We start from the raw sequence: 24,193 nt of genomic DNA, 5'->3' as shown, positions 1-24,193 counted from the left end.
GCTTTGGCTTTTGGGAGAATATAATACAACATATATAATATTAATATCTATAGTAAACAATAAAATAATAATATAACATATAATATTGTATGTATGTTATATTGGCTCCTTTGACATAGGTCCTCAATGTAAGAGATATTTTTATTTTTGGTTTGAAGGATGACTTTGTTGAAAATCTCTTCGTTTTCTGGTGCTACAGAACACTATCTGAGCATATTCATTTGTGTATTTCTTGACCCACTTCTAAAATAAGTCTTTTATTAGAAGAACCTTGGGATTCTGTTTGGAGAATTGCATAAGAAACCAGGATTGGAGCTCATTTACTTGGGGATTACTTCTCTCAGGTGACATAGCAATGAATATATGCTAACACATTTATTTACATATATCCATATTGCTTTATATAAGCATATTTCACTGTATTCTGTTAAACATTAACATATTATTAATATATTGTTAGATCCTTCTGTAATCATTGACTATTCATGTCATTCTTGATTTCTTCCTTTACATCTCTTCAGGGAGTAGCTTGACTCCAGCAAGCCACCACACATTTATTGTATCTGTTCACTTGCAATATAGATGTATAACAGTATTAAAATTGTAAGTGCCTCATTTCATAGCAAACATCTTTCTCCACTACACTACCATTTCTATGGCTACTTCCTTTCTTGTCTCTAGTCTTATAGATTCATTCATTTCTAAAGATACCTAATGTTACTTTCCTTCTGTTTTCTTCAGTAAAATTGCTTTAATGCATTTGCAATGTAGTTACATTCTTTTGTCTCTGTCTGGATTCTTTCCTAGAATCCTTCAACCTTCTAAATAACTAAAATTTTGCATATATTATAGTTTTTGTGTTGTGAATCTTCATAATGGCGAATGGATAATACCACAGACTTACTGTTGCTGCCTCCCACAGAATGATTTATGTGTATCTCACTTATTCTTTCCATCCCCCTGCATCAAGCCCTGGACAACCATTTAATTTTAGCACTGACTCTATAGTTTTACACTTTGGAGGAGCTCACATAATTAGAAATAGATCAGTATCAATCAATCATTATAGACATGATTCTTGTACTTAGCAATATGAATTTCAGATTTCTCCATGGCTCCTTGCTTGATGCTTGCTAGCTTGCTTTTCTTTATAGCTGATTAATACTTCATTTTGTAAATACATCACAATTTTTCTTACTTACTCACCTCATGGAGGACATCTTGGCTACTTCTTCTTTTGGGTAATTATGAATAAGCATAACACAAATATTTGTATGCAAGGATTTATATTTATGGGAGCATTGAAGTTTAAACTCGGGGCTCTTGTCCTGGGTTCCGGTGGAGATTTTTTAACTTTTCAGATTTTTCGGCTCTGAGCCTTCAGCAATTCATCAGTCATAACACAGATTTTCTTACTCTGACCCTGGATTCTGCTGTGTTTTTTATTCTTGCGTGTCTGCCCTGGTGAGCTCTGACCCATGGATCTGCCTGGCTGTTTCTACAGTCTTTGAGGGTTGCCCTGTGTCCTCCCCTCTCTTCCACATCTAAGAGCTGTTGATATTTCAGTCTTCTCACAATTTTGCTTGTTAGAATTAAGCTCCTTATGTAGCAGAAATAAAAACAAGAAATCCCACATTATCAGTTTATTTTAAAAGAGGAAAGCAATCTCTTGCATGGGCAATGCATCATTCCTTTAAAATGTTATTATTATTATTATTATTGGGATAGCTATACCATTGACACATTTTCAAAAAATGAACCAAAAGCTGTCAAGAAAAACCTTCTCGGAGTATTTGGAAATTTTGTAAATAGAAGGTAAAGTTTTCTTGTCTTCACTCACAAGCCAATTGAGGCTATGTTCCTAGAAAATGGAGCTGTGAACTCTTCACTGTCCTGTTGTATTGATGGTCTACATCACATCCCACAGAATCAAGATATAAGGTTGGCTCATTTTTCTGCTGCCAATGTGTGATTTCAACATATCCCTGCTGGTTCTAGGTCTCAATGTTCTATACTTGTTCCAGTGTGCTGTGTGCTGTAATTGTTCACACCTTGTGAGACATGCTGTGACATCAACTTTAGGCTGGTTGTTCTGCCTTCCTACCTCATCCTCACTCTATCCCACTTCACCCCATTTCACTCCATACCCTGCCATTCTATTCTGTTCTATCCATTCCATTTTATTCTATCAACTCTATTTGAAAAAAAGAGAAAAAAAGAAAGCAATTGTCTTCTGAACTTCAGTGGCTCATACCTGTAATCCTAGCTACTTGAAAGGCTAAAATTGGGAGGGTTGTAGTTAGAGGATAGCTTAAACAGAAAAGTCTGTGAGATTCCATTTTAACAGAATGATGTTGGGAGGAGTCACATGCCTCTGTCCTCATACCTCAAAGGAGGGGCTAAAATAGGCATATTGCAGTACAGGTGCACATTTCAGTAGGAAGGAAGGCCATATCTGAAATATAACTAGTACGAGGAGGGCTGAGGCATGGTTCAGAAGTAGAGTACCTCTCTAATGAGGGAAAGACTCGCAATTTAACCCTGATATTGCACAAAGTTGCAACAATCATAACTCAGTTAATTTATTTCATGATTTATTAGTGATTTTTGACCTGCAAGATAAAAAAAGCTCATGTCATATATACCCAAAAGAATTGAAGTTTGCAAATGTTCTAACAGTGACCCTGGTAAAATGATAGCATTGAGACATACCTGTATTCTCTAAGTATCAAGATAAGCTATAGTACCTATTTTTGTAAAAGTTACTTCCATTTAACTTAAACATATGTACTTGTTTTATTTGGTAACACATTCGTTGATTCACAAATTTCTTATCTAAAATTTGGAAGAAGGTAAGTACAAGGCTGCTATTACACTAGCCTATCCAATTATTATATAATTTGGATAAATTATGCCACACCTTACCTCTACAGCATATGCTACCCTGTCCATAAAAGAATTAATTAGCCATTCTTTTCTGCATATATGCAAAGTCCCTGAAAGAATGTCCTATGAAAGCAAATGGGAAAGTCTTGTTTCCCATATTTATTGAAAGACAGTTCTGGAAGGTAGACTTCAGCTGGATGTGAGAAAATAATATTGTTAAATGGATAAGAGGATAGAACAGCTGGAGGTTCTTTGAAGGTTTATCTCCATACAGGTTAGTGGATGCCAAGAAGAGAAGGAAGGCTTATTTTAACATATTTTGTATTGAACAAATTGATTTTATCTACTAATTTCTTTTTTAAAGAAATGAAAAAGTTTTTTTATTGATTATTAAATCATACAATCGTGTGAGAATAGTGTTAGCAATTTAATGGGTGTACACAGTGTGCAATGCTCAACCCAGGGTATTTAACATTTCAAATTCTTTAAACATTTGAATTTTTTTCAGTTAGCCAAGTGCCAGTTATTCATGCCTGTAATCCTATCTACTCAGGAGATTGAAATCTGAGGATTGAGATTAGAAGTCAATCTGTGCAGGAAAGTTTATAAGACTTCTGTCTCCATTTAACCAGCCAAAAGTCTTTAATAGATCTTGGCCACACCTTGAGAGAGAAAAAGTAAGGGACAGTGCCCAGGCCCTAAGTTCAAGCTATTTTATTAGCTTGTCATAATTGCACATAATTGTAAGATATCACATTACATTTTAATATGTGTATATGGCATATATATGACTGCTGAAATCATGGTAATTAGCATTTCCATCTGTTTACCATTACTTTGTGTTTAGAGACCTCAAACTTTTCTCCTCTATTCATAAAATATGAAGCAAGTTCTTGGGAACTGTAGTCATTCCACTGTGACTTAACACATGGGAACTTAACCCCTTTCTCTTGCTATCTGTTGGTGCCTCTTGTCCAACCTCCCTCTGACCCCTTTTGCCTTTTTCTTCTAAGACTCTAGTAATCACTACTATACATTGTCTTCAATTTGTTTTAGTATCCTTATATAAGTTAAACTGTGTGGTATTTGTTTTTCTATGTCTTTCTTTATTTGAATTATTTCTTTAGCATACTTCAGTATACTTTATTATACTTTAGTATGCTTTATACTATTTCAATAAAAGGGAGGAAAGTACTAAATCAAAAGAATTCATCAAATGTCCTTTCATAGTCCATTCCCTATCATTATTATTACACAGTTATAGATAAATTCACACTGGTTTGATCATTATATGTTATCTATATATTTAAATTTCACTCTTCATCCCATAAATATGTACAATTATTATCCATTACACTACCATGCACAGAGAGTTTCTGCAGGTGGTATTTTCCTTGCCCGAATGCTAAAGAAAAAAATAGAAATAAATAATAAATAGTAACTTATAAAGCTCATGTAAAGAAAGATGCTAGAGTTCATTTTAAAGTGGAAAAATCTTTTTAAAATTTTACATTTTATAATTACTTTTCTTGGTGGCTTATGGTCAAGGTAACAGGATTTTCTGTGAAAGTCTTTTTTAACTTTAGAAGCAACATTTGTTAAAATAAATTTTCTACAAAGTAAGGTTTCCATAGCAACTGTAACTGTCTTTTATTTTCCCATGTACAATTTAGAATTAGTTGACAATAATAATTATAGACCACTTACGCTAAAACATTTGCTATATAGTAAAGACACGTATAAAGACAGGGTTTTGGAAATATTGTCCTATTTTTAAAAAACTCAAATTACTTTTAAGGAAGATTTGATATTTTAATGTAGATAGAATTATGTCTATATCTCCAGTGTGAAGTAATAAGATGATAATTGATGTTGACCAAGGAACATTTTTCCCTTTTGCAATTTTGAAATCACATTTATTACAATAAGTTTTTATTCATCTTTTCTCACATTGGTAGATATGTCCTTCCCTTAACTTTGGATATAGTGTATTAGACAATAGATTATACACACGCAGATACACACATACACACATTATCATAATTTTCTTCTATTTACCATGTCTCTTAGATTATAGACCCTTTAAAGAAAGTGAAATAATGTTCTATATAATTGGGAAAATTGCCACTAAACTGCGGAACACAAAAATGAAATTGAAAAGTTATATTTCCTTGATACTTTAGATTTTCTTGTATTGTGTTATTGAAAGCTAAATATACCTATCTAACTCAATGGCTTTACAGAACTGAGATGAAAGCATGAAAGTAGTTTTCACTCATTTGATTATTAATAGTGACAATTAGCATAATATTATACTAGGCATCATATACCAGCTCAAAAATAGGAAAAATTTGAATTAAAGTCATTTTGCAATTGCCCCTTGAAATAGTTTTATTCATGCTATCTCTTTGCTCAAAAATAGAAGTAAATATCATCACTATGATGATACTATACAATAACAAATTATGGTCTGCTTCAGTGCATGAAAAAGATAAGAATTGTTCTGTGACATAGCAGAATAAAATTGTCTACCTATGTCTTTTAGGATGCTGGGGTATGGTGGAGAAAAGAATATTATTTTATGGGCTGTGGTGAATGGCGGAAGAGAGAAAGACAAGGAAAATGTGTTGTCTGGAGATCAGCTGAAGCAATGAGAGTTCTAATTAATCCTCCTACCTCTTTTTTTTTTTTGAGCTTGTTCTCAAAAAAATGGCTCATAGGTTCACTGAGACAGCAAGAGGGAGGAGAGTACTCTGGAAGTTGCTTGGAGAAGTGAATCTGTGTAGGTCCATTTGTCTCTGGTGTACTCAGATGCTCTGCTTCCATCTCTTCCTGGAGGGAACGATGGCCCTTGTGGCGAGTCAGTGCAGACCTGGTTCTTAGAATTGTGGGCCGCAAGGGGAATGGTATTCTTGTCCTTTCAATCAACCTGACTGAAATGTTTTAGAACTGGGCTGGTTTTCCTCTCAGTTTTCCTCCCCTTATTTTCATCATCCCATCTGTTGGATCTAGATTCTGATAGAAAGACTCTCTAACCTTTTTTTAGATTCTGATTTTTCAGTATTCATATAATTCAATTTTATAACAAATTTCTTTCTTACCATCAATATTGTAATAATCAACAATGTTCTGCTTCTCAGAGAATTTACATTTGGAAGGGTTTTAGGGAAATGTCAGTGATTTGCCATTGAGTCTTTTATTTGCAAGATGGCTATTGCACTTCTTATGTAATAGATGCAGGAAGTGATAGGAGAGATGTAGCTCGGATGTAAGAAATTTGGGGATTGACCATGCGTCATTTTAAAGCTGTAAAAACAAGATTATTTTAGCAAAGGAGCAGCAGTAATAGAGAACAGAAGTGAACTGAAAAGTCCTCGTTGACCACCTAAGCTAGAAAACTGACTGAACAGAGAACCGATTAGGGCAAAGCAAGGGGCTATGGAGGGTCAGATGTCATATAAAGGAAGGGCATCAGGGTGAGTCTGAAATGATCCATATGAAATGCTACTCATGGGTTGAACAGTGTGAGTTCTGAGTATTGACCACTGGATTTAGCAACTGTTGGCAATGTTGTTACCCATAATAGGAACAATGTTGTAGGAAATGTAAGGATGGGAAATGGCCATGAGTGGTTTTCCAAGAAAGACCGAGAAAAGAAACAGTGACTATAGAAATGGAGAGGGTGAGAATAGAAAGTTCTGTCACAGTTTTGATGTGAAAGAACATAGAGGATTAAATGTTTTCTAGAGCTAAAGTAGACTCCGGGAGTTTATTTTCTGGTTTCCTTTTTATTATTATTATTTTGGAGATGGAAAAAAATAAATCATATTTGTATGGTGACAGGAATGTTCAGAAGTGTAGTGAGAACATTAGCTGAGGAAAAACTTGCTGAAGTAATGTCCTAAAGAAGGAGAGAAAAATCAGAAGGACAGTTCACCATGTGCAATGTGAAGAAAAGCAGAGTGAAGTGGCACAGATGGAGGTAGGTGGAAAGAAGTAGGTGCTGGTTCTGGTAGAATGTCTCTTCTATGATTCATAGCATGTCTTTTTTAATGAGTGAAAGAGGAACCGATTTTCTGTTTGAAGTTTCCATTTATTCTGAGAGTGAATGGATACAAAAATTGCAGTATGATTGCCTAGCAGCTTGAAGGATGCAAAAACAGGGAGAGGGAGAGGATGGAAGAGAATAATAAAAGAGAATGAGCATGATGAAAATATATTGCACGCATGCATGGAAATACCATTATGAAACCACTTACTCTGTAAAAAATTAATATGTGTTTAAAAATTTAAATGACTCCAAACACACTTGTGGACATGAACTACATTTGTGGTTATGATCTGGAATATAGTCTGAGGAACAGATAGGCCTCAGATTGGATTTAATTGGGGTTAATATGTTTCCAACTGAATATACAAAAGTAGGAGGAGGTCAACAAGAAAGGGATTATACCCAGACATCGGTGGAACATTCAGGAGTCAGAGATCAGGAAGATCATAGACTGAAGATAACCCAAGTTCACAATATTCCTCCTGAACCAATAGCTGAACCTGTGTATCCACCCATCCTCCCAGTTGTACAGGAAGCTAAGATCAGGAGAATCACAGCTCCAGACCAACCACGGCAAAAGTGTTTGGAATATGTTGGTATGTTAACTTCTTTCACTGATAGCTAGTGCTCTATCATTGTGCCACACCTTCCATTCTTGCTTTCTGTTGGTTAATTGGAGATAAGAGTTTCCAAGATTTATTTGCCTGGGTTGGCTTGGAACTGTGATAATCAGATCTAAGACTTCTGAGCAACTAGGTGGATAGGCATGAGCAACCAAGGCCAAGATGTCAATGTTTATGCAAATTCATTGGAAGATGGACTTAAAAGAGAAAAGTGTCTCCCACTCCTTGAAGTGCTTGTTCATCTTCTGGATTTTAATTGAAGCATTCACATAATACTCTGGGTGTAGATGTCTCTCAAGTTAGCAGATGTATGAGTCAGTGGTTATATTCTTGATAAAATTTCTTCTTAACTTTACTTCCCATGAAACTTACTCTTTATGTGTTCATGAATTGCATGCACACCTGTGTTTTATATATAAAAAGAGCAATATTTCCCCCAGTTTGATTCACTTTAGGGTCTTTATTGCGTCCATGGAGAAAACATTATTAAAGCGATCAGTTCCTTATTGTTATTATTATTATGTTTGAAAAAATCCATTTACTAGAATGTTTGGCATCATAAACTGGTTCTCAACTTTAGAGCTTTTGGCTTTGATTATATAACAGAATGTCTAGGAATTTTATTATTATCATGAATGTCAAAATGCTGTCAAAATGCCTGACAGTATGAACTTTTGCTATTTACCCCAATAAGCCATAATATTTTTTGTTAACAAATAAAAGATCATCAAGTTCATCCAATGATGTCATTAAACATATTCTCATTTTAGGAATCAAGACTATCAAGGCATTCCAGTGGATAAATTTAGGATGTTCACTAGAGTTCACTTTTACATATTCATGATGTTAAGGACATAACTTAAATGATACATCTAAAATGAGACATTCTAAAAACCATTGAATTTTCATGGAGAACTGAAAAAATACATAGTTTTATACTTTACATATTACACTCACTGGGAAAATGAAGATGTGTGTGTTTTATGCCTGTGCAGAATTCATTGAGGGCCTTATAAGGCAGCTGAGGATTCTCACTTGCAAGAATAATCCAGTGTAGCTCTGAGTGTGGATAACGGTTTGCCCCAAACAGAGGATAGGGAGACCTACTCTGAGCACTAAGTCCAAGACTTGCCTTGCACAGCTAATTGTTATACTCAACAGCTTTAACTGATGGCGAAAGGAGTAATTTACTTGGCAAATACCTTTAAATAGAAAAGATGTTCGGTGTTTTTTTTTTTTTTATGTTCACACATCCTTTCTCCAGGCTATTCAAATACAACTGCTCTTTATGGTAGAAGAAAATTTAGTTGTGCTAACACCTTCTCCAATGAGTGATACATAAAATTTCATTTGATGTATGTATTGTGATATTTTATACTTGAAAATTTCAGATAGCTGTGCATTATCTCAATGGCTTTGGGTTGTGGTGTTCATTAGCTATTTTTGAGATTCCAGTGTGTCTAAACAATGTGTGTAGTTGCCATGGGAGATGTGAAATATTCTAGCAACCAAGGAATGCATCAGCAAGACTTAAGATAAGTGGCACCCAGGAGACTCCTCAGTGGTTTACAGACATCCATACACACCGAGACATTATCAATCCAGTTAATTGCACACAGCAAATAAATTGCAGGTGGCTTAAAACCAGAAATCATCTCCCCCACTACTCCTAGTGCTTGCTCGTTCTCTGCCTTTTAATCGAAGCATCTCCATAATACTCCGCGCATAGACATCTCTCAGATTAACGCTGATATATGAGTCAGTGGCTATATTCTTGGTGAGCTTCTTCAGAGCTTCACGCTGTCTAACAGCTGCCTCCTTGAGTTTCAAGGTGAAGTAGCAAGCAGAGAATCGATCATTAATAATAGCAATAGGCAAGGCCAAGACAAGGATTCCTGATAATATACACATGAAGGCCACAATTTTGCCTGTGGTAGTGTCTGGTCTAATGTCCCCATATCCTACGGTAGTCATGGAAGTTGTGGCCCACCACCATGCACAAGGGACGCTTGTGAAGGTTGTATCAGGAATGCTTTGCTCTGCAAAATATTCTATAGTTGAAAATATAGAAATCCCCACAGATAGAAATAGGAGTAGTAAGCCAACTTCTTCATAGCACTGGGTGATCGTCATCCCAAGTGAGCGTAATCCTGCAAGAGAACAGCAGCTGTCAATCATCAGCACCCCCTTTCCTTCTCCCTTCTTTACCTCATCCTCCTCTCCTTGCAGGCCGTCCACCCATGAGCATGCACTGCAAACCAAATACATCCCAAACATTGAGCAATATTGTAAGGATACAAAGATGATCAAATCACACCCTGTCTTCAGATAACAGGTTATGAAGTTGTTGGAGTCAGTGTTAGATTATATTCATTTCTTCACTTGTATCATTATTGAGCTTCAGCTATTCATATTTCAAATGCAAATAATTAGACCATAACACACAGGTACATCATAGGAGCTTTTTTTTCATTGTATATAATGAACTTCTTTTGCAGGGTTGCCTGTAGAGGGCTCATTTGGTCAAACCTTACACTTAAATTCATTGTTTCATTGCTGCTTTCTAACACCATTTTCATGTTGATTTGTGTGTGTGTGTGTGTGTGTGTGTGTGTGTTTGTCTGCCTTTCTTATCCCCCTGATAAAATTGAACAGAAATAACATCTCCTTGCCAAAATGTCAGATGAAGAGTGTCCACTATGAAACGAACATGACAGCCAGAGCAAGTAAGGCCTTGGTAACCAAATTGACACACATATATCTTCATGTGATATTCTTAGCAGTGTTCAAGGAGAAGGTCCTTGGACCCCCGAAACATGCATTGGAATCCTAGTCCTTAGTACAAATGCTATATGGAATTGCCTCTTTTAGCACATACAATTTCTCCTTCCTTGGAAGAAGATAGAGCTATACATGGAGTATTCCTCCATTACAAGAGAGTACAGAAATGGTGTCACTGGAGAATTCACTCACTAGGAGGCATTGGTACTTTTCCCATTGCTAGAGCTTATGATTTATTGAACATCTGAGAGACAGACCCAAGGGAGTCACATTTCACCAGTGAAGACACTAAGCCTTAAGGAGAGTAGGAAGAGGCCACAACAAATCCAAAGTAGAACTAGCCATCACATACCCTCTCTAATGCATGAGAGATGCTTCTAAGAGTGTCCACATTGTGAAATCAGTTCACCATACTATCACACTAATTGTCTTAGAATTTCAAAGTATGACTTCATAGAACTATTTTATATTTTAGTCATTCATCAGAGATTATTTGAAACACATTGGAATACTACTCTCACTCATATGATTTTGAATTTTGCTATTAGAATTTTTAGACATTCATGCATTATTATTACCTATGTTTAAATGAACATTAGTTTTAAAGTTTAACTCCAAAAGAATATATTACAGAATATCTTTATAATACCTCTTTAGAAAGTGAGCTTTGATATGTCTATATGGAATGACATTTCTGACAAAATATGATGAGAAACATAAAGATGTCAAGGAAAACTGTTTTTATCTAAGGAAGAAATGTTCCAGGCCTGGAGTCACAAATCAAGCAGTAGAGTACTTGTCTGACAAAAGAGAAGCCCTGAAGTCAAACCCCAAGACCAGAAATAAGTAAATAAAAATAAAGTAAAATGAAAATAAGGACTAAATGTTTCCAGGAACTATGTAAAGAAACACAAAAGGGTTTAAATTCTTGGCATATTACATAATCCTTATAAATGAATACATTGTTCCAGTATTTTATAGAGAAGTAGCTCATTTAGTAAAAACCACAAGGCCAGTACTTAAGCTTAGCCTATCTGACCTTTTAACCATAATTCTACAACATGCCAATTTTTATAATTTAAAATACAGGCACAGATTTGACTAGCTAAACATTTCTAAATATCATGCTGGATGTAAAATGATCAAACATTTATTAAATTGTGCTATTTTCAATAAATACTGGTTTTATTAATGCTTTATAACTGATTTAGAACTGGGAAAACTTTTGAAGAGGTGACATTGGAAATTACTATTATTTTCCTTTTCCTTTCTTCTGGGAAAAAATGTGGCTGTTGCCTGTGGTGTTTTTAAAATTGAATCCCGTGAAGAGTTTATAAATACTTGAAGAAAGCACCCCCATTATGTCTGTCACAAAACAAAGAACGGTACTTTGAAGAGCTGTCAGGAACCCTTAGGATGTGGTAAGACTAGCTGGGAAAATACACAAACAAAATTGTATTAGGATAAGTCCTAATTACCAGGGATGTAAAAAACACACACACAATAGAACATCTTAGAGGTTAGGTCCTCCCTGTATTGATAGGAGAGACAGCCAGGGAGAAACAATTCTAGGGTAATGAGGATAGAAGAGGAGTCTGTAATCAATTTGTACAATTTAATATTGTATTAATATGGCATCCTACTCTAGTGTTTCTTGAAGTAGGGGGAGGTTTAACAATCACTTATATCAAAGTTAACTTGCATGCTTCGTAAAGTGGATGGTCCTGGATTGCACTCACATACCAAAATCCGATTCTGGGAATAAGAGGCTCAGTCTCTGCACTTCAGCATGTTTGTTCTGGGGATTCTCATTTTCTCTAATATCTTGCCAGAAAGTAACTCATATATTACTCCAGAACAGCTTCAGGGCTAGTCACTGAAAATCAATATCCTCTTGATCCAAGAATGGGCTCTAATTGACCTGTAGGACTTCCATTGACATTGACTCTAATTTTCACATACAATTAGTTTGTGTGTGTTGTATGAAGATTTGTTCACATGATTTCTAAAATCTCTAACAGGCAAAAAGAAAGCCCTAAAGAATTTTTGTTCCTCTCTCCCCTCTTACTTCTTTTTCTTTGTCTCTCTTGTATATGTCAGGTTAGGAACTTCAATATTCTCAAACACTAATTAAGCATTTACTTATTGATTTCTCTATCTTCCAAAACACAGTATGTCTATATCTTCTTCAAAAACTTCAAGCAGAAGTCCATTCGCACCTGGCCACTTCTCTTACTGCATGCATGTCTTCAAATTTTTTGTAAGTTTGGATCTCCAGATTTTAATAAATCGAATTGGACAGGTGGCCAAATTACACCTGATACCTTAGGGAGAGAAAATGTGTGCGCGATTGTCTTCTCTGTCCCAGTGGTATCAATACCAACGTTTTGCCTCCCAGTACCACTTTAGAAGTCATGGTTGGGCAAAGCATTGTTTTTTTTTACATACCAATTCAGTCACTTCCTTGTATTATGGTCAAATCACTAATGCTTATGAATAAAGGTAAAAGAAAAGCATCAATGAAACCTGAATACCTGTTGAGTGCCGGCCCAGCTTGAGCATGCGCAGAGCTCTGAGCAGCCTCAAAACCTGGACAAGGCGCCCCACGTTTTCCAGCTCCTGTGTGGTGTGGCTTCCGCTGAGGCTCTCCACCAGAAGCGTGATGTAGAAGGGCAAGATGGCGAGGAGGTCTATGATGTTAGGCACCTTTCTCAGGAAGCGGCACCTGTCCCGCACACAAAGAAAGCGCAGGACGAACTCCCCGGTGAACCAGCTAATGCACACATATTCCAGGATTTCCAACAGCTGCAAGTTCAGCCAGCTTAACTCAGCTGACATCAGGGCCATGTTGACTATCGACACGGCCACAAAGATGATGGAGATGACCCCAAAGATTCGTGCAGCTGTGGAAGAGCCAGGTTTCTCCAGGACATCCCAGAGCTTCTGGCGGACAGTGGGACAAGGTCCTTGAGAGAAATCCTGTTCGCTCTCATGTTGGCTTTCTTGGTCGTCTGTGTCCTTCTTGAAGTCTAGTGTTTCACTCAGCTCCTTTCTTCGAAAGTATCTTTTGGAGAAGACAACTTAGTGATTAGTCTAACTTCGTAAAAACACAGGGTTAGAAAAGAATTAAACCTGAGAGGGAAAGTCACACTTTTTATCCTAATATAATGCACAAGGTGTCTATTTATACTGCATCTGGATTGTTGCCTGCCCTAAGAATATTCTCAGAATCATGGCTTTTTTTTTTTTAAGTGACACTTGCATCCAGGCACTGGTGGCTCATGGCTATAATCCTAGCTACTCAGGAAGTGGTAGAACACTAGATTTGAGCTAAAAAAGCTCAGGGACAGCACCCAATCCCTGAGTTCAAGTCCCAGGACACCCACACACACATACACACACACATTTTCTTAGCTAACATTTAGGCAAAAAAATTATATATTACAAGGCAACTTTGGATCTATGTCTTTTTCTGACCCACTTTCTTGTAACAAGAAGCACTCCTTGGCACATGGAATCTGTGTGTGTGTACGTGTGTATGTGTGTGTAAATGTAAGGTATCCATGAAGAATGAAGTGGTAGTGACAAAACAGCAGGTCATCAGCAAAACTCCACAGTCTTGTAGGCAAATAACTTTCCTTCTGTTTTTAAGCACTTCATGAAAGTTTTTCCAACATTAGTCTCCTGGATTCAGGAATGAGAAAACTTTACACCAAAACTTTCATCCCTGTGCATCATTTGAAGAATTGCTTTTCTGACTCTAATTTAATCACAGAATGTTCCAAATATGAGCTCCCTGGGATTTCATACGAAATTAGCATAACTCACTGGTACAAAAGGGACACAACGGAACAAAAGTTGGCTGGCGACTCATGCCTGTACTCAGGAGACTGAGATCTGAGGATCCTAGTTTGGAGCCAGCTTGGGCAGAAAAGTCAGAGAGACTCCTGTCCAATTAGCTAGTAAAAAGCTAGAAGTGGAGCTGTGGCTCAAGTGCCAGCCCTGAACAAAGAAGCAAAGAGACAGCTCCAAAGCCTTGAAAACGACAGAGAGAGAGAGAGACAAAGAGAGAGACAGAGAGACAAGAGAGACAGAGAGAGAGAGACAGGGCGGGTGAGATTGAGGGGGGAGAGAGGAGAGTTGGCTTTACACTTTTGAGCTCCACACCTCCACCTTACCTTCCAGACCAGAAGTGACCACCCCTATTCTTAGGCCGGGGTTCAAGGAAAAGCTTCGGGAAGGAATGTTCCCAGTGTGCAATCCGCCTCTCCAGGCAGCCCCCGCCTCCCTCCCCACCGGGCCACCGAGTCCTCCGGTCCTACCTGTCCCTGCAGCAGGAGTCAATGCTGAGTTCGTCGATGCCCCAGTACTGGATCTCCTGGAGGAAGGAGAGCGCACACAGCTGCTCCATCACGTGCAGGCGGCCGGTGCGGTAGTAGTGCAGGACGTAGCGGAAAGCCTGCGAGCTGCGGTCGAAGAAGTACTCGTTGTCCACCGGGTTGGCGTCGTCGCACAGTTCCAGGGGGCTGGGCGCCGCGGCCAGGGCTCCCAGGCGGCGGTAGGAGGCCACCACCACGGCCAGCTTGCCCAGGCGCGTGTGCGGGAAGCAGGACAGCGCCTGCTGCGAGAGCACGAAGCGGCTGCCGCCCACGTTGACCGTGAAGCAGTCCCCGAGCGCCAGGGGCTCGCCTTCGCCCTCGCTGCAGAACACGCTGGAGTCCAGGGAGCTCAGCGACCCGCTGTCCAGCAGCGAGCTGGGCGGCGAGCGGCCGCACAGGGGCAGCTCGTCCATGCTCACCGGACCGCCGCCGGGCGCCACAAAGTTGCGGACGCGCTGCCGGCCTCGGTCCCCGGAGGGCGGTGGCACGATCCCGGGTGGCGCGCGGGATTTCCCAGGTTCCTGATGGAGATGCCGCCCACTCGCTCACCCCCTCCCGTCTCCACCCCCACCTCCCCTTCCCCCCCACCCGGGCTCCTCCGCGTCGCTAGGGAGCTGCCAGGGAGCGGCGGCGGCGACAGCTCGCAAGTGGCAGCGCCAGGAGGCTGGTGGGGAGAGGAGAGCTCGCAGGGGAGAAGATCCCAACTCAGGGGGGCGGGATCCCCAAGGCCCAACCCGGAGATTCCCCACCCAGCACCCCAGAGGATGCAGGGATCCAAAGCCTGGCTCTTGGCTGGGAAGGGATGGGAAAGGGAGTGGAAAGGTGGGGGGGGGCGGGGAGAAGTAAAGTGGAGCAGAAATGAGTGGGGTGGGGGGAATGGGGAGACTCACTCCTAACAGCTGGAGACCAAACAAAAAGTTCTGAAAGCAGAGGAGGTGGCAGCTGGCTCCCCGAGCCTTCTAGCTCCAGGATTTAGAGCCCTGGGTCTTTGATCGTCTGTGCTGGCTCTGTTCCTCGGGGCTGGGAACGCGACGGGGAGAGTGCCGGGCTGCACCGTTCACAGCTTCCTCCCCAATTCACTCCCATCCCAGCCTGATTGTCAAGCATGCACGCGCTCCATTTTCTTCTCCTTCCTCCTCCTCCTCTTCCTCCTCTAGGATTTGACTTCCTACTTGAGAAAGAAGGCTTATTAGTATTTCTTTAGATGTTGAGGCCACAGAAAGCCAGTTAAAAACGACATGTATTAATTCCCCTACTCATGTGCATATATATATGTATATATACATATGTGTGTATTATTTTTCTGTGTGGTCATATGGCACTCTTCCTAAATTTCCCCGAATTTCTGGGCACCTTACAAAGCCCACAGCACAACTCTGATTTTAGGAAACGAGAGAGGAAAAGGAAAATAAGGAATAGAATAGATCAGATGTGAGCTGATGGCGCGAGTTTAAGTAATAATGCTTTCTCCGTCAAAGGTGCAGGTGTTCAAGAAAGACTAGAAAGGGATTCACCCAGCCCATCAGAGCTGCTCCCAGACTAACCTGTTACATACCCTGCAGGTAGGGTGGGGTGGGGTGGGAGGAGGAAAGGCAAGTGACTCACCTGTCACTTCTGGAACAATCGGGCTGAGCTAGGTTCTTGCAGCTGATGGTGTAGCTTTCTTTTGATCCTCCTGATGTACACGTGAGGTCTAACTTAAAGCTGTCCAGAAGGGAAACTGCACAGCTGAGCGCTCTGCTATGCTAGCACTTGCTGCCTGGGCACGCCTCCACCCACTTCCTGGCTCAGGGCCTTAGGTCTTTGCTGGGCTGGCAGACTCTGTCTGAGCTCACTAAGAGCCAGGCTGCCTGGAAGTGCCCAGCTCTACCAGAGAGGAATGGATGGAACTGAACAGAGAGAGGGCAAAAGAGGCTCTCAGTTGACACTGAATATTATATCCATCCTGAAAATGCTTCTTGAATTGTTGTACTTGATTCCTGTTCCTTGCAATCTGTGTCCACACAAGTGCTCAAAATTTGGAAGCATCGCTTTTTGAAGTGTTGTGTGCACTACCTGATCTTTGTAACTGTAACCTCTCTGAACATCACCTTTACTATAACAATAAATAAAATAAAAAAGAAATAAATCATTTATGATGGCATCAGTAATCATTAGGATTGTTTCATGCAATATGAAAAAAACAGAAACTGGATAAGTAGGCTAAGCTTGGTGTTAGGGCACTTATATTAACTGATTTGTTTGGTGTTCTTCGACATTTTCTCATTATTTCTAGCAAGAATTCCACAACCTTTAATTTTTCCAGATTGTGTTATGTCTAGTAAGCAGCTTCAGCAGGCTATGGGTGTACAGTTAAGCATTGAGGAGACCATTTTCATAGGTTGGATAGATATGTGATTATTTAACCATGGCTTTGCCTACTGGCTGAGGGGCCAACCAGTAGCTGCCATTTACTTCATTAATGCAATGCCTCATCTTCATTTCTAGTTTTACTAAAACTATCCACCTTTTGGGGAACCAGAAAGTTCCTCAAGTCTTTGGCTCATGTAATATCTTAATTATGCAATAAGACTAGGAAGTAATACTATTTCCCTTTTATGGAGAAGAAATGGAAACATGAATTTACTTAGAGTCACATAATACAAATTTAAACCATTAATTACATGCCAAAGCCTGTCTTCATAAGCAGAATATTAGAAAAATATTTTTTGTTAATTTTAAAGTATTTTAAAATGTGCTTAGTCTTGTTTTAGTTTTTACAAGGTACTAACTAAAGAAGGGTAAGAGTTTCAGGTTTATTCCCTAATCTGCTTTAAATACATCAGAAAAGAAAACAGACAAGATATCTGCCCTTGTGAAACTTAAGAATTAGCTAGGTGCTGGTGGCTCACACCTGTAATCCTTACTACTCAGGAGGCTGAGATCTAAGGATCATAGTAAATAGCCAGCCAAGGTAGGAAAGTCCGTGAGACTAGGATCTACAATTAACTATCAACAAGCCAAAAGTGAAGCTGTGGAATACTTGATAGAGCAAAGAAGCTCAAGGACAGCACCCAGATCCTGAGTTCAAGCTCCAGATTGGGTACACACTCAGACACATACGCTCACGCTCACACACGTGCGCACACACACTATACTAAATACTAAAACAGCAAAAAAAATTAAAGTACAGCATGTCAAAGTTATAGTCCTACTGAATGCTGTCCATTTGATTAATTTTTGATTCTTTTAAGAACTCTTCCATAAAAAGATGTGGAGAGGATAAAGTTATCCCAGTAAATAGTTCATCATTATGTTTAGGTACATTATGTTTATGTTTAGGTACATCATTATGTTTAAGGTAACAGAGTATTCCTTTATTCAAAATATTCATTTGAGGGAAAAATGTTCAATTACAAATGGTTCAGATATTGAAAAAGTAAAAAATACATACTTTTGTTAAACTTTACCATGATGAATAATCAAGATCTACAACCACTTTGCAGATTATGGTGGAGAGCCAGAAAGCTTTCATAGACCATGATAATCTTAGGTGAGGGGAAGCTCTTAGACCTATAACCAGAGGCTAGTGTCAGGTGACTATGAGACTTGTGTACCTAATTCCCTGCCACTAGACACCTGACCTACCTAGATTGTGAGGAGTAGCAATCAAAACTGCCACCTGTTAAGTCTCAGGTATTTTGTTTTGCATCTGAGATTTTTATAGTGATCTAATAGAGTGAGCATTATCATCTCTATACAAAGCTTTTAATTTAGATGCATACAGGACTAAGTAACTTTCCAACTTACATATTAAATATATGAGAGTGTAGGAAAGAATTAAGGACAAGATCTTTCTGATTCCAATTTGTCTCAGCTGCTAAGAGCATAAAAATTTCATAATTGTAATAACAACAATTTACATCAATTAAGGCAATTGTAAGTACAGGTATGCATGCTGGCTTTTCTTTTTTTAATGTTTTTTTTTTGTAAAAATAGTGTACAGAGGGGTTACAGTTACATGAATAAGTAAGGTAATGAGTACATTTCCTGTCAAGCATTGTTACCTGCTCCTTTGTTTATCCCCTACCATCCCTTCCCGCCCCACCTCCCCAACTCCTCCCTCCCTGAGAAGTTTTCAATATAGTATCTTATATATCTCATTGTTACAATGGATCAACCTGTATCCTTATTTCAAATTTTGTTATATCCCTTCCCCTCCCCAAGTTAGAAAAATGTATATACAAGATGCAGGGAACCAACATCAAATACAGTGAAAACAGGGGTTATACAATGGGGGAAGCACATACAAAAGAAGCAAAAAAATCACATAGTACATTTTAAATACGTTAAAACAATAGCAAGAAAGGAAAAAAAATTTTGTCTCTATCTTGGGGTTCATTTTACTTAGCATCATCTTATATGGTCATATGTACATAGCTTTTGACCTTTTCTGCTTGTCCTAGACTTATACTGGTTATTGCATGCTGACTTTTCAACTGGGAACATGTAAACATAGATGACCTCTGTTTTATTTTTATTTTAATTAATTAATTAATTTCATTTATGTATTATTTTTGTCAATCCTGGGGCTTGAACTGTGGGCTTGACTGCTGTCCCTGAGTGTCTTCCATTCAAGGCGAGTGTCCTACCAATTGAGCCATATTGACACTTCCAGGTTTTTGAGTAGTTTTTTGTTTTTATTTTTTTGGAGATACGATTCTCATGGAGGAGTTTCCTGCCAGGTTGGCTTCCAATCACAGTCTTCAGATCTCAGCCACCCAAGTAGCTAGAATTACAGGTGTGAGCCACCAGTACCTGGCAAAGGACTCCTTTTAAAACAGTCTTATGCTTTTATTTTTTTATTTTTTGTCAGTTGTCGGACTTGAACTCTAGGCCTAAGTGCTATCTCTGAGCTCTTCAGCTCAAGAAGAGCCCTCTACCACTTGAGCCACAGCACCACTTCCAAAAACAGTCTCTTGAATAATAAAAAAATATTGACTTTTCCCTTGCTACATTCTCTGACATCGGTTAACTTGTCTCCTTTTTGGATTGCCTACAAGTGAGAGTGAAAAGCTGGTGATAGGATTTTGAAAAGAGATGCATCCTGTTCTCTGCCCCTGACCTGACAAATACCCTAAGATATGCTAAGAAGTGAAGGAAGATTACTGGTAGATATTCGGAAGTGACAAGGTCTGGCTTTCCATGTCATTCCTACATGGCATGGGAGGAAGATGGCTGTCAGTGGCAGGTTGTATAGTATTGCAACGTGAAAGTTCAACAATCCAGTGACTTTGAATGTATTTACTTTCTAGTCATTGAATGTCACATTTGAGTGAGTTTCCATTAGGAGTCTTGAGGTGAAGTGCTCTATCAATTTTTTGCTTCATCTATCAAGTCTGGTCCAGACTAATTTGAATATTGACTCTCCAGCTACTACAGGTGGTTTTCAGTTTTTCAGTTCTTGGCAGTATTGTAAAATTTATCAATGAACAATATACATGGTCATATTTCTAAGTTGGATCCAAAGAAAAATCATGACATTCTCTAAATGGCCCAGTCGATGGAAGGCCATCATGAAAAATAGTAGTTAACATTTATTTCAAGTGTATTAGAAATTTGTGTTATTAAAAATATAGAAAATTCTCTTTAGGTTTGGAAAATTCATTGAAAATATTTATATGAATATGTTTGTGATTTATTTGAGTGATGTGTGTCTGTGAAATAATCTTAAATAATGTTTGAAAATGAAGATAAAGATGGGATCATAAGTGATTTCAATGCTTTCTTTTTAAAGGAAACTATATATTCATTAGTAATCTACACCCCAAATACTGTAACTTCACATTTTTATCATTACACAGAGGAGATATTTTCAACATGTTCAGTCTATACATACCCAAACATGTATCTTAAGTCCCTTTAATTTTCATCATTTACTGACAACAAAGACCATATTTCAGGTAAAATATCCATACTTTCTGTCCCTGCATTTGATTTCTAAAGGACTAACCATTGGATAAGTGAATTATAATAGCTTTTAAAAATGCTTTTATGTATGGGAAAAATAGCTTTATCACCTTTTTCTTCATTACACTGGGAAATGTTTAAAGGGAAAAAAAATCTGCTGAATTATATCTATTCATCTTTCATGTGCCTTCGAGGTGCTTGGAATAAATCCTCCCAACTGTATGGCAGCCCACTCTAATGCAGAATTTAGCTTAATGTGGGCTTGTTCTGGATTCCTTCCAAGGGGAGACAATTATCTTTGGAAGTACCCAAAGAGTTCTCTTTTATAGCCTAGTCTGCTACAGAAATGGCAGCATGCACTAGTAATGGGGATGAAGAGGATAGTAATATGATGAGAAGAGGTCCTACCTCTACGTATGGGTTGAGCTATGTCCTATCCTTTGTTGCTTGTGTGATAGTCACAAATTTCTTGTTTTATTTCTAAGAAAAATAGGAGAAATAAGTGGTTTTAATTAAATGAGTTAGTCCATGTAAAACCTCTAGTTCATGTTCATTATTATTATTGTGTTGTTTAATATTTTATCCTGTGTCTCTCTGCCTCACATCTTATATGAACTGTATCATGCTCAGAACTTCACACACATTATCCTATTCATTTGTATTGCATATAACCTTGCAAAGAAAGTAATATTGTTATTCTTATTTTATAGAAGAAAAACCAGTATCAGAATGCTAAAATAATTTCTCATCTGTCACACAGACCTGAGACTTCGATTTGAACTCATTTGTTCTATTCAAAGCACAGTAATGAGCCATCTCTATTAGACAGGTTCTTTACAAATAATTTTAAAATAGAACTATTTTATTCAATGTTCTAAATGATGAAAGTTGACTGTATTTTATAGACAATAATCTGAATGCTGCCTGTGATTTTACATTCTCACAATTATACTTTACTTTTAACCATAATAAAAGAGATAGCTGGTTCGATTGATCATTATATGTTTTTAATTATGGGACTCTGATATGTAAAAGACAACTCAATTTTTTTCCTAAATGATCAAGAAAACTTATAGAGTCAGATACTTACTATTTGCTGGGATGAATTCCTGTATTTTTACTGAAATTGAGCTTTTATAAACAAGACTTAACAGTAGTCGGGCAAAAACAGAATGAGTGCTCTTCTCATTGGGTAATATGAACTGTTAAATCAACGCAATATCAAATTTGAAAAGTCCAACTAAATTCTTTTGCCTGGCTTTATCTCATTTCCTTTACGTAAACGAAAGGCTGAGTTATCCATTAAAATGACGTTTTTAAATTGAGCATCTGTGATTTGTTAATATTAGGAGCAAAATTGCCTTTGTGTTTATCCTTCATTCTATTTAGTGCCTTCTTGCCAGAAACTCAATAACTTGAATCAAGGAACTCAATAGCTTGAATTTTACTTTTTAATTTGATGAAAGTTAATCTTTGCAATCCATACATATTATGAGGGTTTTTTTGTTTGTTTGTTCGTTTGTTTTTTGGTCGGTCTTGAGGCTTGCACTCTGGGTTTAGGTGCTGTCCCTGTGCTCTTCAGCTCAAGGCTAGCACCCTACCACTTGAGCCACAGCACCATTTCTGGCCTTTTTCTTTTTTGCTTATGTGGTGCTGAGGAATCAAACCCAGGGCCTCAGGCATGCAAGGCAAGCCATCCTCAGATCTCAGCCTCCTGAGTAGCTAGGATTACAGGCATGAGCCACCGGGGCCCATCCATATTATGAGGTTTTTATGTTGTATAGTTTGAATTCCTTACTATACAACATAGAAACCTCATAATTCAACATTGAAGAGCTCATCAAGCAGTGATTGTTTGTAGAACTATACTACCATAATCTGTGAGAGAGTAGGTAGAAGAATATACAAATATGTTACATACCTTATATCATACACTTCATATATATATCTCACACACGTGCAACAAAAGCACACACAAAATCAACACAGTACAGTTTAAAATGAGCACTATATAAATAAGACTGCCACTACTTTCTGTAAAAAAGAAATGAGCAATCAGTGACAAGATAAGATAGAGAAAAAGGAGAAAAACATTTTTAAGAGATTTTTAGTTATGTCATTTGTTTCCCTTTGAATTCCTGATAGTACTTATAACATGATATAATTAAAAAATGAAACATCTTTTAGCACATACATATTTTAACTGAATTGTAAAACTTGATAGAATACCTGAGGCTAATATTTTAGTATTATTACCATCTCAGGTTAAGCACATAGAAACCATTAATTTAAGTAAATATCTTTTACATTAAATCCATGTCATGCAAATGTAGTAATGCCAATTCTGTCTGAACTCACAAATCAATGCCTCATCCTTAATTATGTGTAAGAAATGTCCTGATTTCTTACATAGTATTCCATTGGTACAAAGGAAAAGAAACACAGATGTAAGAGTTAGTACACACTGATCTGGGTGATTTGAAAAAAGAGCACAAGATCAGTTCATGGATTCCAGAGTATATTTTCTCTACACAGAAGAGAAAATTATATGGATGGCAACTGAATATAAAAATTTGTCCTTCTTCCCACGTGAAGAAGAGCAGGGAGCCATATGGTTTCTCCCTTGCACATCGCATCTGATTGACATCTCAGTTTTAGACATGGCCTCACAGTTCTCCCACAAACAGATTTCCCGGAAACTAAAAAAAAAAACAACACAAACCCACAAATGAGAATTGGAAGGGAAGTCAAAGCATAGCAAATTTGTCTTACATCTGCTTCCTTGTTTGATTTCTAAAACATCAAATTTATTCATTTTAGTAACTGGGAATGTTTGTATGTTCATGGTGACAAGAAGAATTATTCAGTTTCATGTCTTTGTAATGTAGAAAAGTGGAAAGGAGTCTCACTTAATTTGTGAAAGAATAGAAAGTGATTAGGAGTTGGGAGGAAAAGAGAATATTAGGGGGTGGGTGAAGAATACCCAATATTATGTTGCAACTGTGAGCTAAGATGGCAAAATTAAACTAGCAATTCAATAGCTTTTTGAGATTAGGTACGGTGTCAATTGGATTAAAGTTTATGATTATATGAAGTACTATGCTGAAGCCTTGATAAACTATCATGCACTTAAAAGAAGTGAATACTAGGGGGATGAAAGGGTTCTCTTTGTGGAAGTTGTACTTGTACGGGGAAGAGGATGAATGGAGGATGAGTATGGTTGAAATACTGTAGTATATGTGTAAAAATGCAACAATGAAGCTTGCTGAAATTGGTTTGGGAAGTGAGAAATTGAAGGAGGGATTTTGAGATACATCAGTATTTTGTGATACATCAGTATTTATAATGGTTCTCGATTACATGTTTTAATTTTGATAGCAGAAGCTTAAAAGTCAAGAATAAGCAATCTCTGACCATATCAATGGAAGTGTGAGTAGAGCAAATGTTTTATGAGTGAGAATATATTTTCATATACATGCAGAGCTAGTACTTTTGATTGAAGTTTTTACAAAATCAATCTGTAC

At 37.9% G+C, this 24,193-nt stretch overlaps 1 protein-coding gene across 1 annotated transcript; it reads right to left on the bottom strand.

Moving 5' to 3' along the window:
- Positions 1–8,883: 8,883 nt before the first annotated feature.
- On the bottom strand, positions 8,884–15,420 carry Kcnv1 (potassium channel, voltage gated modifier subfamily V, member 1). Its single transcript, XM_013012460.1, has 3 exons — positions 14,664–15,420; positions 12,876–13,405; positions 8,884–9,710 (listed from the first exon to the last, which is right to left on the bottom strand). Exons 1-3 carry the CDS (start codon positions 15,131–15,133, stop codon positions 9,199–9,201), a joined length of 1,512 nt encoding a protein of 503 aa, XP_012867914.1. The 5' UTR covers positions 15,134–15,420; the 3' UTR covers positions 8,884–9,198.
- Between the last annotated feature and the right edge of the window lie 8,773 nt (positions 15,421–24,193).

This window comes from Dipodomys ordii, unplaced genomic scaffold (assembly GCF_000151885.1).
Source record: "Dipodomys ordii isolate 6190 unplaced genomic scaffold, Dord_2.0 Scaffold17, whole genome shotgun sequence".
NCBI classification, from domain to species: domain Eukaryota; kingdom Metazoa; phylum Chordata; class Mammalia; order Rodentia; family Heteromyidae; genus Dipodomys; species Dipodomys ordii.
This window is presented reverse-complemented; position numbering and strand designations above follow the sequence as displayed.

Excerpts from the sequence above, each read along its gene's own strand:
- Kcnv1 (XM_013012460.1), bottom strand. The coding sequence starts at position 15,133 with ATGGACGAGCTGCCCCTGTGCGGCCGCTCGCCGCCCAGCTCGCTGCTG. Across the intron at positions 13,406-14,663 it reads GACTCCTGCTGCAGGGACAG|ATACTTTCGAAGAAAGGAGC; the intron begins GTAGGACCGGAG and ends CTTCTCCAAAAG. Across the intron at positions 9,711-12,875 it reads GCTGGGCCGGCACTCAACAG|GATTACGCTCACTTGGGATG; the intron begins GTATTCAGGTTT and ends GTTCTCTTGCAG.